Source organism: Lepisosteus oculatus, chromosome 2, assembly GCF_040954835.1.
Source record: "Lepisosteus oculatus isolate fLepOcu1 chromosome 2, fLepOcu1.hap2, whole genome shotgun sequence".
Lineage (NCBI taxonomy): Eukaryota > Metazoa > Chordata > Actinopteri > Semionotiformes > Lepisosteidae > Lepisosteus > Lepisosteus oculatus.
Window position 1 is genome coordinate 31,390,747 of NC_090697.1, and position 15,349 is coordinate 31,406,095.

Sequence of the window (15,349 nt, forward strand, 5' to 3'; positions counted from 1 at the left end):
GCAAGGCACTCAAGGTAATATGTGTATTTGGATTGAGAACTGGTTAATGAATAGAAAACAGTACAAATAATAAGTGAGCTTTATTTTGGGTGATGTAATTAGTGGAGTGCTGCAGGGGTGTTTATTAGGACAAAAAAACAGTAGTGTAAAAGGCTAAAAAGATGTTGATTGTTGATTTTTGTTTAATTTTCTAGATGCTGTGGGGAAGCAATTAGAAAGGCAGAATAAACAGAATAATTAAAGTGAATAAAATGGTGTTAAAGTTATAGTTAGACGCATCAAATTTAAATCAAGGGATTTGTTTCATACCCGTGTTTTATTTTAATTCCTAGCAGTATGATTGCTGCCTAACATGTGTGAGACAAAAACATAAATGTTTTTAATCCAGACGGCTTTTTTACTTCTTTTTCTTGTCTGTCTTGCAGTGCTGATGGCGTTATGAGAACTATGACTCCAGAGAAACTTTTAAAAGGAATGCCGATTTTACAAGGACAAATTGATGCACTGCTAGAATTTGATGTAAGTCAGGAATTCAGAATTGTTTAAGAATTGGAAAGATTATGATAGAAATTCATAACTTGTTATAACTTAAATCAAACTAACTGAATTGTGAAATAATTTTCATTAGTAGAAATAAAAGCATGAGCATTTCTCAAACTGATTTTCTCTGGTTTATAACACACTCTGATTTTAATTTCTCAACTCAAAATATACTGTAGAAAATAAAATGTACTATGCCTGATTTACTAGTACGTTAGCAAAGTTTAATAACCATGTACCACCATTCAAGTGATTATTTTACTAAATTAAAATATATATAAAAATATATAAAATGTCTGTAGTGCAGTTTTTTTTTATAAACTTCGCTTTTCTTCATGTGTACATTAAGTGGATTTATCGACAGCAATGAACTGTTCTGTTTTTTCCCTTTAGTGAAGCCACTCTTAAATTCTTGTTATGTGGATTTACTAATAATGGTTTATACTAAATATGTTATATTAATTAGCTTAAGTAATCTGTTACCATGAGACAAAATAATTATTTTAGGCCACAAAACTAACCGACAGTGGATTAACCTGTGATTTTTTCCCCTTGTGTTTCGGAGAAAGAGTTCAGGGTTCACTTTTGCAGTTGATTTTGATAGTCCACACTAACTTCTATGCAGCTTTTTAGGTAACTTTATAACGAATGTGGATGAGGTAATTTGGAGCACATCAATTAGGACCTTTCTTTTCAGAACAACAGGTTCAGGGAAATGACCAGAATCCACAGCTTAGTTATTAAATGAAGCATTTCAATACTGCATTTCAGTTCATTGAATTAGTCATTCTGGATATTATGTAATAAAAATATATATTTATGTTTTTTTTGTCTCAACAGGTTCACCCCAATGAATTGACAAATGGTGTAATCAATGCTGCTTTTCTGCTCCTTTTTAAGGATCTTATTAAGTTATTTGCGTGTTACAATGATGGGATCATTAATTTATTAGGCAAGTCTTTTCTTTTCCTTTACTAAGTTGTGACCTGTAGCCAGATTCAGTCTTCTGTCCTTTGTTCTGTGATGGTGCAGTGCATTTTCTTCTTTTTCACAAAAGGAAGTGCAGTTAACAGCTGTGATATTTTAAATACTTGCAATTTTTATAATTCAAAAAAGGTTTTGTGTAATTTCAACAATTAGAATTTCGTTGGCTATTTTTTGTTGTTTATACAACTTGTTTTCACCTAAATGCCTGTGCAGTAAAACATTTTAGAGAATGGGGTTATATACTAGGAAAGCCATGCAGAAACAGGTCTTGTTATTTGACTCATATCAATGGTAAATGCATATAATGTATAATATAATAATGTATGATGTATAGTGCATTTGGGGCAGAGTCTGAAGGAGAGTGATTTTCTTTTTTTTTCCAGAGAAATTTTTTGAAATGAAGAAAGGACAGTGCAAGGAAGCACTAGAGATTTACAAGAGGTTCCTGACAAGAATGACGAGGGTGTCGGAGTTCCTTAAAGTAGCTGAGGTAAGAAATGTATGATTTGTGAAATCTGTATGACTAAACATTGTTTTACATGATCTTATATGATTTTGTTAAAGTGTGAACTAAACTGAACAAAAACTGAGCCATTTACTGTACTATGAAATGGTTTTGTAGAGAAAATTTAATAAACTCAGAACTTTATAGATTCATATTTTCAGCTTCAGAAATCTTCAAATCTTACCCAGCATTGTCCAGGAATAAAAACTGTAATTTTTTTTAAAGCAGTAAAAGGGACAAGCCTATTTAGAATTTATACAGTATAAGCGAATGAGGTATAAATGGTATAGTGTGTTTGTAAACATGATTCAACTGATATCTCCTTTTTTTTCTTCTTATGCAGCAAGTAGGGATTGATAAAGGTGACATTCCTGACCTGACCTATGTAAGTTTAGTATTTTTTCCCATTTTCATCATAATATATTACCAAATTTGAGGAGACACATGCAAGTACATTAGTACATGTACTAACATTGCATGACAAATTCTGAAACATGGTAGCCTGCTTCTGGGGCTTACTTACCATAGATCTTATTTCACCGTTTTATGCTTTCCTGCCCCACGGATACTTGCAAATCCCAGTTCTTCAGTTTATCTGTTCTTGCTGAGCTGGGGCTCGTGTGGTCCAAGGAGATCGTGTCGCACCAAGCAGTCATTCTACCCTGAATGTGGAGCCTGGTTCTAGTTAATGATAGAAAAAACGCCCCTTCTCTTCTCACTTGCAGAGATGCAGATTGATCCCAAAGATTGAGCGTGTGAGTAGCGCATAATGCTTTGAAGAAAGCACAGGGCATACCGACATTGGTTACCGAATTGGATAACAAAATGCACCAGCGAGATATATTCTTCTTTAGTGGACTTGGATCTGACTAAAGTTGTTTTCACAATTTTCTTGATCAGGAAATGTCCTAAGTAAAACATGCACGGGATCTTTAATTTTCAGTAGATCTGACCAATTATATCTTAGTCCACTGGAACATTAACATAGGGTTTCCATAATGTTAAAAGGAATAAAAAATCTAACTTGAAATCACTCTTTAGCAGTTTATTCACAGTTGTGATATGTATATATAAAGTGGATTGTAGTTTCAAATGTCAGTATGGTGCCATTTAAGCACAATCAAGTAATAGCTATAAAAAATTACAGACGTTTAATATTGTGGAAGCTCTATTGATTCAGAGTTTTTTTAAAAAAACCTTGCAGATGGAGCAGTCTGATGATTTGCATTAACGCATGCACTAATGGGTTATACTACAAGCAAGAGCATTTGCTTCATCAAAGCTTAAAGCAGATGCTAAAAATAGGAAATGCCAGGGGTGACTTTGCATGTTTCACATTTACTGTTTGCATAAGTCTGGGGCAAAACACAATCAACAGTAAAGAAAAAGATGATCCACAGGATAACTGGCTTTCCTTGTTTCCTTATTTCTCATTATGGTGATTTTAAAAAATCATTTAGACCACATTTGTGACAACTGCTCACACATCACAAGTGTACATCACAGCTTGAAAGAACAGCACTTGCAATATCACTCAATTAATACTTTTTTTCTCAGCAATTCACCACTTGGATAAAAGTCCCTGTGAAAATGAACTGTACTGTGGTGTGGATACTCAGTTAACCAACCTGAATATTTTACATTCCACTTAAAATCACTCTGCAGTTCTCTCAATCTCTGTGGAGATAAGTCTCATTTAAAAAGCACTAATTAGTAAATAGTGAATTTATACTATTTAGAAATTTTTTGAAGTAGGTTTAATTGAGCAGAGGTGTGATGAATTATTGATTTCACAGCTTCAGGTTACCAGTGATCTGGGGCAAGCTCTGACTCAATGGTTAGCATTTGATGTTTAAATGTGTTCCCACTGGTTGTCATTTCATTTTAATACTTAGCTCCATGCCAATTTGATGAAACAGTTGTTAAAAAAAACATTTACTGCCACTTGGCTGTTCCCTATGTGTAAGGCATGAGAGTGTGTTTTGCTTGTTAAGCCAGATTACATTTCTTGCTGTTTTGCTTATTAAGGTAGTTCTTATTGTAGGTTATGTTACCTGACTTCAACATGATGTGTTTTTAATGTCACTTTGGGGGACAAATTCAATTCAAAATTAAACAAAATGCTGCTGTTCTACCTGTTCTAACATCTTGTTATCATGTAGAAAAGTGACTTTTTGTAGTTACTGTATAGTTTTCACATACTCATTGTTACTTTTTACATTATGACGTAAGGTTCATTAGTCAGATGAAGCGGTAAAAGACGCTGTTGTTCTGTATGTATTCAGGAGTCAGCACGCAGCTGGCTATGGGCTGTCAGGGTGGGTGTGGCTGAGCTGGCCAGGCAGTTCTACCCCTCTGACTCCGTGGGAGCCTGTAAGCTTTCATTGTTGTCAGTGAGAGCTGCACTGTTCCTCCAGTCAGTGCCAGCTAAGCTGTGGGCACTGTGGAATTCACAGCGTCAAACTGGTGGATGACTCGGTGAATGTTTGCTCCCGAGGGTGAATGATCTGGCAGAAAGTGTGTGCTGTTCTTATTCTCTTCATCTGAGTGTGTTTGTAGAAGCAGATTGGCATTGGTTAAAAACTTGCCACACCTGATTTAGTATTGCAAAATTTTAACCAATGAATTGTTTCTGAAAAAGAAAAAAAAATCCAATTTAGTTTTATTTTGCTTTATTTCTTTATTTTACTGTTTCAAACTAATTCCTTTTTCAGATATGCCATCTCTACACTTTTTAATAAAACCTTAGAAAACTTTGTCCTGGCTACATAAACAGTTTTAAGTTGTAACCTTTGGTAGCAAAAGGCCAAGTATTGGACATAAACTACTTTTATACCTTAAAACTGGTTTCATAAAGGCAAACAGGAAACCAAGGAGTGGCATCTGTTACATGATAACAAGCCACAAGAGACACCAAGTCAAAAATATCTTACCTCCCACCCATACCAGCATGTAGAATATTACCCAAGGTGCTAAACTAGTAAATCGCCCAGCTAGGAGAGACCAAAATGAATACTTTTCAAAGAAAATGCAATGTCTTCCAGTCCGGTTTTTGAAATGCAGCTACTAACATTTCAAATCATTGAATGCTTCATGTTTTCAGCCTTTCACTTTTAAAATGAGTTTCCCTTGTGAATATGAATTTCAACACACAAACGACAGACGACTCTATAAATATACCTGGGTTCTGACATTTTAGTCTAATACGGTAAATCAACAAATATCAGATGTACAGAGAAAAGGTAGTGTGTGTAGGATAAGGATGATCATATTTCTGCATCACAGCAGGTTTGTTCCTTTGGGGGATCAGTAAACACTGTACAGGCTGCCCAAGGAAAACCAAAAAGATGTAGACAGAATTCAAAACTTGGCAAACACCTTGCAGGTGACATTTAAAATACACAAGCACAATGTGTAACATAAAAATATTTCATACTTGATACTGTCAGGAAATAAGACATTGTTAAGTCAAATTTAAGGCTTAAAAAGTTCTTTTTTTCTCTGGCTTATTTTTGAATGGAAGAGAAATTAGAGTGAAATCGTGATACATATTTATAAACAAGGAACAGAACCATAACATTAACCAAAACACACAACATTAAACAGAATGTCTCTCATGGATACATTGATTGTAACATTAAAAATGTGACATAAGAAGTAGTAATGTGTAAGAAGCTGCTTATGAAAAAGTATATTGTTTACAGTATATTGAAACATCATTTTTCTCTTCTAGGCCAAAGGGTGGTCCTGGAGAGCCACTATCCAACAGTGTTTTTTTTTGCTCACTCTTAAATCTTCAATTTCTAAATACTTAGAACAATTTCATTTTCATCTCTGAAGAAGGTGATTTCTTTAAGAACAGAGCTTGCTAAATACTAATCCATGTAGCTCTCAAGGACCATAGTTGATATTCCTGACTTAATTGGATCAGTTAACTACATTGATCCAAGCTCACATGTGTTCCATCGGTTTTTACAAATTGATGATTCAATGGTGACCTGTCAGTCCTGCTGGATTGTGGGGTTCCTGGATCAGGGTTAGTCAAAGTTAGCATTTTGTATTACATCTCCACTACAGCAAAGTAAGGACATGTTGTTTAAGTCTCAAATTTAAATCAAGGAATGGTATATTAAAACTGTAAAGTAAGATCCCATTTAGCGTATTCTGTCAAATGTTGGGTACCACTTTACAAAAAAGATTTTGCTGCTCTGGAATCCATCTGTAGCCCCCTGTAGTCCTGAACAGAGAAGACTACAAGAGCATTGGCAGTGGCGACCTAGTGAACATCTTCAGAATCAACAGTAAAACTCAAACCAGAGGATACAAGTGGAAACTAAAGAGGAGTACATTTAAAACCGAGAATTAGAGGCACTTTTTTTACACATTGGTTTGTAGGGATCAGGAGCAAGACACCCATCCATGACGTTTGTGCTGATACCGTCACTTCTTTGAATAAATATTTGGATGAGATCCTTGGATCAATTAGTTAATATCCAGCTAGACGAGCTGAGTGTCCTCCGCTCATTTGTAATCTGTCTTAAGCCTTGAGCAAGACCGTTTTGAGCCGAGGAGATAAAGAGCAGACTTAATAGGAGTATTTAAAATCCTGAAACATAGGAAAGTTAAAGTTAATCCAGATATTTAATATTTTAATAATGAATCTAGGGCCTAGGGGCACAAATGGAAATTAAGTGCTAAAGCTTTTAATTTTTCCAGCAGTTCACTGCTTTATTTTTTTTTTGTTTCCTGTCTTTAACATGCATACTGCAGGTATTGCACCCAGGAATCATTGTAGACCTAAAAGACTCTGACAATGAGAATTCTCCCTTTAAGGACTGTCATGTTGATGAACCGGTAACCTTTGTGTGCAGTGCTAGTTATTCACCAGCCTCTGGTGTGAAAGGGCTTTGTCTGTTGAATAACTGTCTGTGTTCTGAGTTTTAATTGTGGGTGTGGTCACCTCTTTCTTCTTCGCTTTATACAGTATATTGGTGGTGACATGTGCACACTTAAGTCTTCTTTACATGCTCACTTTCTCAGTGCATTTCTATCAGCCTTTTATCACACCAATGATCTATTATCAGTTTACTGTGTGTCTGGATGAAGGTTGTGACCAGCTGGGGCCTACCTTGGAGTCATAGGGCACAAGGTGGGACTAAGACCACCCAACTGCTCTACACCTAGAAAAGATCCCAGTCTATTCCAAGATCACGGAGAAAGCAACAAGTCAGAATAGTACGGGGAAGATGAGCTCTCTTCAAAACTCCCATCAACAAGGAGGAATATGCAAACTTCATGTAGACAGATGCACACGGCCAAAACTGGACCCAGGATCCCTGATCCATGAGGCAGCAGTGCTAACCCCCACACCACAGAACAGCTCCCTCTTCTTCTTTAATTTCTTCTTATTACCATGCATTTGGCAGTATTTTCTCAGTTATGGGAGTTATCTTACAGCTAATAGCAAATATATTTGCAATAGGGGATTTTACTGGCACCAGGTTCTTGGCTAAATCTTGTTTTCTTCCTTGAATTTTCTTCTCAGACGCACGGCAGGTCTAGTCTTTAAAGAGCCTTTGGATTATGTTTCTGACTATAGTTCCAGCCTACGTATCATGTGTTTTGCTGGGTATCACAGTTGTTATCTCCCTAAACCACTGTCCACATCCAAGATTACCATTAATTAAGGTCAACAAAAGATTTCCACACAACAGAAGGTGCAACATAGTAAGTCAGCATTGTCTGCTTTACCTGACACCCCGCTCCACAACTTCAACCTTTTCTAATATGTAGAGCACACAAAAAAGTGCTTCTATTGAAGCTATTTATATAACAGACATAAATCACCAGTTGAATTTAGCTGCATTAGTAAAAGTTTAGAATTAATAAAGTTGATTAGAATGAGAAACATTTCCTTTTGACATTTTCTTCTGTGTCCTCTCTACTGTTCCATCTGGACTAGCTATTTGAAAATGCCACCAAATCTTTGATCAGTACATTGATAAAAACACTTGTTTTGTATCTCGGTAATGTGCATCATTAAACTATTAAAATAAATTATTTAATTATTTAATATTGTTTCATTGTATCTGTGTAATGTGATACACTGTGAAGGATATAGTTTCAATGCACCCATCATATTTAACAGAAGAAATAATGGTATCTGCAGACAACGTAAGTTCATTCCGATAAGTTCAGTTCAGCTCATTGGATTCTAAATTGTAATTTTGATTTGAGTAAAAACGGATAGATTTTTAAAATAATGCCGGAAGAACTGTTTAAAACATTCCTAGCCTGTTTTTATCTGTAATATAGATTAAGAGGTCTTAAAAACTAATATGCCTTAAAATGTATGCCACATTCCATTCCTATGTAACTTAACTTCTATACATAAGAAGATATAAATCAATTAGAAGTGGTAGTAAGTAGTAGCACAATTGCTGAAACTGTCACTTGAGAGTTTTAATCTGCCCTGAGAACTAAAATTGGAATGTTTGTTTTCTGTCTACAGTGAATAGTAGGTCTGAACTTTCCTTGGGATGATCCATTTTTATTTCTGCTCATCCTCTTCTGTCCTTGAAAACTGATTCTTATTTTTTTCCCATTTGTCTCTCGTCAGCTCAGCCTTGTGCCTGGGGATCTAATTACAATACCTTTCCACAGCATCTAAAGCGCTTGATCTGAAACAGAAATAAAAATGAGGCAACAGAAGTAATAATATTCACCTGGAGGTCCATCAGCTGTAATGTGCTGTGGTCATTTTGGCAGATAGCAAGCTTGCTGTGCTCTGTTGTGCTTGGGTAGCATGAAGCTGCATTTTGGACAGTGTGGTGCTGTGCACATGGGGGACAAATAAGCATGTGCATGTGTTCTGTTCCCTCAAGGAAATAGTGGCAAAAGGTTGGGCTGACTCAGGGAATTTTTCTCAGGTATGATTCCCCCCCTTATTGTTTTAATCCAGTTGTCTATGATAACATTATAATGGGCGTGTGTTTTACTACTTTGTAGGCTCCCAGCAGTCTCCTCGAGACCCTAGAACAGCACCTTAACACATTGGAAGGCAAAAAGGCAGGAAATAAGTAAGTGCTTTTTTGCCCCTTTTCTCATTTGCTATTTTGGGAAAGTTTTCATTCATCAGGTAGAAATCGGGTTTAAAATGAAAACTGATTGTAGTGTTTTTTTATTTTGCATGATCAGATTTGCTGTAATTAAACTATAGAAAGAGACTCTGTGAGTCAAGCAAAGTATGATTTTATAACTTTATTTAAAATCATTAATGAGGTTAATTTTTTCCTGTTCTTATGACGCTTTACTCTATTTGTAATGCTCAGTGGGGTTTAAAATGCATTGTATATAAATGTTCAAAATGTTACTCTTCTTTCAACAACAAAATGCTATTATTGTTATTATTATTCTTTTGCAGATCACTTTCTGCATTCATTTTATTTTAGAAATACAATTTTTTGAAATGTCAGAAAAGGTGAATCAAATGTCAGTACTACTGTATATATTTTGTTGATAAAAACCAGCTTTTATTTTGTTTAAATGACAGCGTTATAGCCCCGAACTCTGTTCAGTAAGAATGCTGATTGCAGTTCTTCTTCTTTTTTCTGCCTTCCTGGAACGGACAGTGAGGGGTAAGTAATGTTAAGTAAAAGTAACACTGAAAATTGGCTGCAATATGAATCTAATCTAAAGTCAGATGCAGTCTGATTACATCAACTAAAAGAATTGTATACAGCGCTGCATGTGAACACAGATGTTTTGATTAAAGTCAGGATCTTCCTAAACGAAAGTAGTGCTGTTAATACAATCCTGTACCTAAGAAGACCTTGAATGGTATGTGATGTATTATATTATTTCCTAAAAACTTCTTTCACTGTGTTTTCTAGTTACAGGCCTTGTATGGGTAGATTTAATGTTATTTTATTGAACACGTTTTTTTTGCACTTCTTGACAATGATTCTTAGCTTGTCTGACTTTTTACATTATTTTCTTTGTTTGTAGATCACCAAGTAAGGTGAGTTTTCCTTTCTGAATTGTTATTTTCAATGCACACTTTTTCTGTAACTTTACTATATGCACCTACAGTATTGACTAGTAGTTGTCTCTGTCACCATAATTAACGATGCACAGCAGATATCCTGAAAGTCATCAGACCTTTACTGTGTGTTCAAATAAACAGGAAATTACAGCACTTAAAGAGTCTTTTTAAAATCTTTATTTTTGTAAAGTATTGGATCATTTTAGGTTCTAATCAACTGAAATGTTTTTTTTTCATTCCAGTAGCTTTGATTTGACCTATTTTAAATTTTCTTGAAAGTGTAACTGCGTGCGCAGTTTCTGTAACTTCTGAAGGTTTTTATAGTTGTACTTAATTCCCGTAGAGAGGCATATCTATTCTTGATATTTGTTCACAAGCATTGAAGTATAGAGTTTACTCTATTTCTACATAGATTTGTCAGCAGTGTTCTATTTTGCATTGTTAGTGGTTAATTTCTGTGTCCTGTTCTTCATTACTTTGTCCATAGAAATCTTGGACATGAACCTTCTGTGCTTATTCCCTCATTACAAAACTCCTTCACCTTCCTGAGGAGCACTTTCACAAAATTAGTCTGAGCTGAGCTGTAATGAGTGGTCTTCTTCTAGTGGTCTATAGCATAGCTTGTCCACCATATCCAGAGACAAGCTGTGTCTCAAACCCTAACACTTAACATTTGTGCGGGACAATCTAGCACTTTGCTGCAAGCTGCAAAAAGATTTGCTTCGTTCACAATGAATTGAATACGCACTGCATCTCTTTGTTTCGTTGTGTTAAAACACAAATGTCAGTGCTGACAAAGATGATTCATTGTCAAATGCAGCAAACGCAGATAGGTTAAGGTATTGAAGAGTTGGGAGTCAGAAGTCCACTCTCTTTAGTGGAGTAAGGGGATTTGTGCCAGTCTGGTCAAGTTATCACCAACTATGAGCAGATATGGAAACTTCAGGAAATTAGTATTATTGCTCGCTCCCTTTATGCTACAGTATGTGCTGTATATATATATTGGCATAGTTACGTTGATGCTCTTTGTGTCACAGGGATCTCCAACTGCTGCATCCCCACCTTCCACTCCAGCTAAAACCACTGATGTGGCTCCTGTGGTCGATCTTTTCTCCTCCCCATCGTCATCAGCTGCAGCTTCCAGGTGAGAATGAGCACGGAGTGTTGATTCTAAGACGGCACTGAACAGACAGCCGTGGAAACAATGAATACGTGCTTCACTGCAGTCTGAATTTAATTGTGCTGTGGGTTCAAGTCAATTCAAGTGATTTTAGATTAATGCAAGGTTGGAATTGGATGTATCCAGGCTGAAGGTGAATATTTACAGTCGGAAGAATAAAGTGTGTTTTTCCTGGCAAGAACCATGGCATTGTATCTCCCGGTGAGATACAAGTAAAACCTTTTAAGGTTTTACCTTTAAGTAAAACCTGAGTTCAGCAGTAGGATAGCCACAGAACATAATTTAATTCATTTATTCACCCCTGGGGAAAATGTGATAAATAGCAAAGTCCAGCACAATAATAACACAACAAATGTCACCAACAAAGAGAACATTATAACAGTGTTTCCGGAGATAAGAGAGTTATTTTTGCATGGAGAGATTGCACTGGGGATGAAAGTCTTCCTGAGTCTATCCCTAGGGACACAGAGGTGTCTTCCAGATGGGAGTAGCATAGATTCACAGTGGAGGGGATGAGACACGCACTCCATGATGCTCTAGGTCTTGTTTAGAACCCTCTGTTTCCAGAGGGCATTTTGGTTTATTTGATTTGCCCCAGTGATTTTGCTGCTTACCTTTACTAATTTTCACAGTCTATTGCAGTGAACAGTACTGATGGTACAAACCATAAAGAACAACAATATGTTCAAACACTTTCAATGAAAGATTTGTAGAAGAGTGTTAAAGTACTACCTTAAAGTAGTCACGATTGCTTTTTTTCTAAACGGTGTCACAACATTTGTCCCCTCTCAGGTTTTGGCCATGAGTCCAGTCCCAAGGACTTGTAGTAATTTACAGCTGCAGACTGACCATTAATTACAGTAGGTTAGAGGGGTGTTTCATTTTTCTTAAATCAATGATCATCTCTTTAGTTTTCAAAGCATTCAACATCAAAGAGAACTCATACCGTTTAGTAAAATCCTTTTGAATGGGCCCACGATGATTAGATAACAGTTATTAATTCCTTACACTTACATAGCGCTTTTCTGGACACTCAACTCAAAACACTTTACAGATAATGGGGATCCCCCCATCACCACCAATGTGCAGCACCCACATGGATGGGGTTTATTAAGAGGCCATGCCTACACTTTTCAAGAAACACTCTGGGAGTTTTCATGAACACAGAGAGTCAGTAGCCTCAGTTTTACATCTCCTCCAAAGGATGGCGTTGTTTTACAGTAGCGTGTCCCCATCACTATAGTGGGGCATTAGGACCCACACAGGTCACAGGGTGAGCGCCACCTCCTGGCCCCACTAACACCTCTTCCGGCAGCAACCTTAGATTTCCCAGGAGTTTCTTCCCCATCCAGGTACTGACCAGTCTCTCACCTACTTAGTTTCAGTGGCCTGCCTGCAGTGAGTTGCAGGGTGATATGGCTGCTGGCAGATTTGCTAAATCCAGAAGACATTTTGTGGTCAAAAGAGAGGTGAACAAAGAACAAAGAGACGTGAAAGGCAGTGATTAAGCATTAGAACAGACCGTTTTTTTACTGCAAGAGTCTCAACTGATCCACCCATTGTATATCCACCCTGAACATTGGTGATGAAAAAGCTCCATGAGTGTGAGTGTTTTGTTTCCAGGGCAGAATGATTAAAATAAACCTCTCACAGTGGAAGAAAGTTGTGAAAACAGGCAAAACACTTAAGGATCCATGGTAACAATGCAAAATGCTGATACTTGATTGTAATTGTTGTGGATTTATATAACTGTATGTTTTTTTAAGCTTTGTGAACCTCATTTTCTGAAGTGCCTGTTAAGGATGTCTTTTATTCTGAATTGAACAACAGTGTGTTACATGTTGAAAAGCACAGCACAGTTTAATTTCAGTTAAGCGATTGGATTCGTGGTGAATGTAAATCCCGCTTTTGAGAAGCATGTCTAATTGGCAGATGAGCTGCAGAGGTATAAATTAAGTTCACAGCATGTGCTGATGAATTAACCGGAGTTGGCTGCTCACAGTCTGCAGGAAAAAGACAAGTGGGGGATAAGATATTGTTGATGGCTATTTTTTAAAGTCCAGAACGTTGTGCTCCTTTTGTCTCCTCAGTGCAGCCAAGCCGTCCAGCGACCTGCTGGACCTGCAGCCCGACTTTCCTGGGACGACGCAGCCGGCCGGAGCAGCTGCAGGGATGTCGGCTTCCACAGCCTCCAGCGCGTGGGGAGGTACAGTAAACGCTGCTCCCGGCGAGATGAACCGCGCTGCTCGGAGAGGGGGGGTCTTTATTATCCCCGGCTTCCCGGGCACTGCTGGAAAATAGGCAGCTCACTGAACATCCGGGAATCTGCCTTTGACCATGACTGTATTTCAGAGCGTCTGTTCAAATAAACAGATCAAATCACTGTATAGTGTACGTCAATGTGCTGCCCTCACTTGTCTTTGGGGTGTTTGTATAATGTGGATAATAGTAGGGGACAAACAAGTGTTAAAAATACACTGGCTTTGAATTCTCTCGTGAAAGGTGCATTTTAACATACTAGTCTTCTGCATTTCCAGTCCTTCCGTGCCCTTTCATGGTTGTAGTGCGCTTTAATGTGCTAGATGTATTTCCCAGTTAGAAACATAGTGTATAGTGGTGTAGTGCTTTTCACTATTCCCTATGATAAACCTTGATGCTGTTTCAGTCTGGGGTCAGAAAACTTGCTTAAATTCATGGTAAACCCCTTGAGCAGCATAGTGAATGCAAGATAAATTATTGCAATCTTTATATATATTTATATAGAAATTAGTAGTATTGGAGTAACAATGCCAAGGAAACTCATGGTGGCAAACACAAGATTTTCCACTGTAAGTATGGTAACAGCTGTACTGTACATGGGTCTGAAGTTGAGGAGTAGTACTGTGAAGTGCTTACTGTATGTACATTATAATTAGGGAAAAATACGAGTAATATTAAGCTCATGGATTCATGATCAAGGGGCTGCATTCGGTTTCTGCAGCTGTCATCCCAGCCCAGCGCATGAAGAGTGCCGAATAAAACTGAGAGTTAACAAGTTTCATTCAACCAGTTCAATATACTAAGTGCTTTAATTCTTTCCAGTGTGCATCTAAACCTTTTGTTCTTCTATGTCTTCTCCCCCGTTTCCTTGGCTATGATTGAGATTGCTTTAAGTGTTAGGTGCCAGGTTGTTATTCAACATTGTAAAGTGCTTTAAAGGTGGCAATTACCATTAACTGCATTTTTGGCTTTCAGCTTTAAAATCCTTTCTGGATTTTAAGGTGCTCAGAGACGTTTCTGTCTGGTGGATGTCTACATAAAAATGCAGAATTGAACAATGTTTTTGAGCTTATTTGGTTTTTCTCTGCTTGTAAACCACATTAGGTCGCAGGCTATTATACACATGTTACTGAATGTTGCTCAGGGCCTTAGCCAGTTGCATGTGTATTTATTTTCCACTGTCTTTTCTTCCCCTCCACCTCACTGCTTGCCACTCCCTGCCTGGCGCTGGACGTCCCTCCAGACCTGCTTGGGGAGGGTGAGTAACGCAAGATGACGAGTGTCTTGTTTCTGTGCGCCGTGACCCGCTGACTCAGACTGTCGTTTTTCTTCCTGCTCTTTTTGTGTTTTCTTTCAATGAGGACTGAGCGGTACAAGATCTGATCTCAGCAGCATACTTCTTTTTCTCTTTCCCTCCCTTTTTCTCCTCCCTTATGTTTTTTTTTTCTGGGGGGGGTTGTTGGGTGGTTGGTTCTCCGACAGACACTCTGTCAGCTCCGGTCCCTGTTAGTGCCTCCGAGACACTCCTTTCTGACCCCTATGCAGTAGAATCCACCCCCGCCCCCTCTACTTCTGCCGCGCCCACTTCCGCTGCGCCCGAGACTGCTCCAGCTCCTGCTCCCGCTCCTGTCGCGGCTCCCACTCCCGCGGCAGCGGTGGCACCTCCTGCGCCTGCTTCAGCCGCCGCCGGGGACGTGGATCTCTTTGGAGGTCAGTCGGCTTCACGGTTCTTCCTCTGCGTCAGCGAGTCGGCGGGAAGCTCATTCAAACACCTCTGTCCCCTGTGTAGAAGTAACGGTCTTTTATCCTCCGGCCAATACCGGGGCCTTTCCCA

The 15,349-nt window shown here is 38.0% G+C and overlaps 1 protein-coding gene across 1 annotated transcript in view; it reads left to right on the forward strand.

Moving 5' to 3' along the window:
• Positions 1 to 15,349, forward strand: part of snap91a (synaptosome associated protein 91a) — an 82,195-nt gene that overhangs the window by 46,344 nt on the left and 20,502 nt on the right. Inside the window, 11 exon segments of the mRNA XM_069178598.1 lie at positions 426 to 519; positions 1,381 to 1,492; positions 1,911 to 2,017; positions 2,376 to 2,417; positions 9,041 to 9,111; positions 9,664 to 9,673; positions 10,927 to 10,953; positions 11,114 to 11,220; positions 13,347 to 13,462; positions 14,759 to 14,773; positions 14,998 to 15,225. Of these exon segments, the coding sequence (XP_069034699.1) occupies positions 426 to 519; positions 1,381 to 1,492; positions 1,911 to 2,017; positions 2,376 to 2,417; positions 9,041 to 9,111; positions 9,664 to 9,673; positions 10,927 to 10,953; positions 11,114 to 11,220; positions 13,347 to 13,462; positions 14,759 to 14,773; positions 14,998 to 15,225 (929 nt within the window).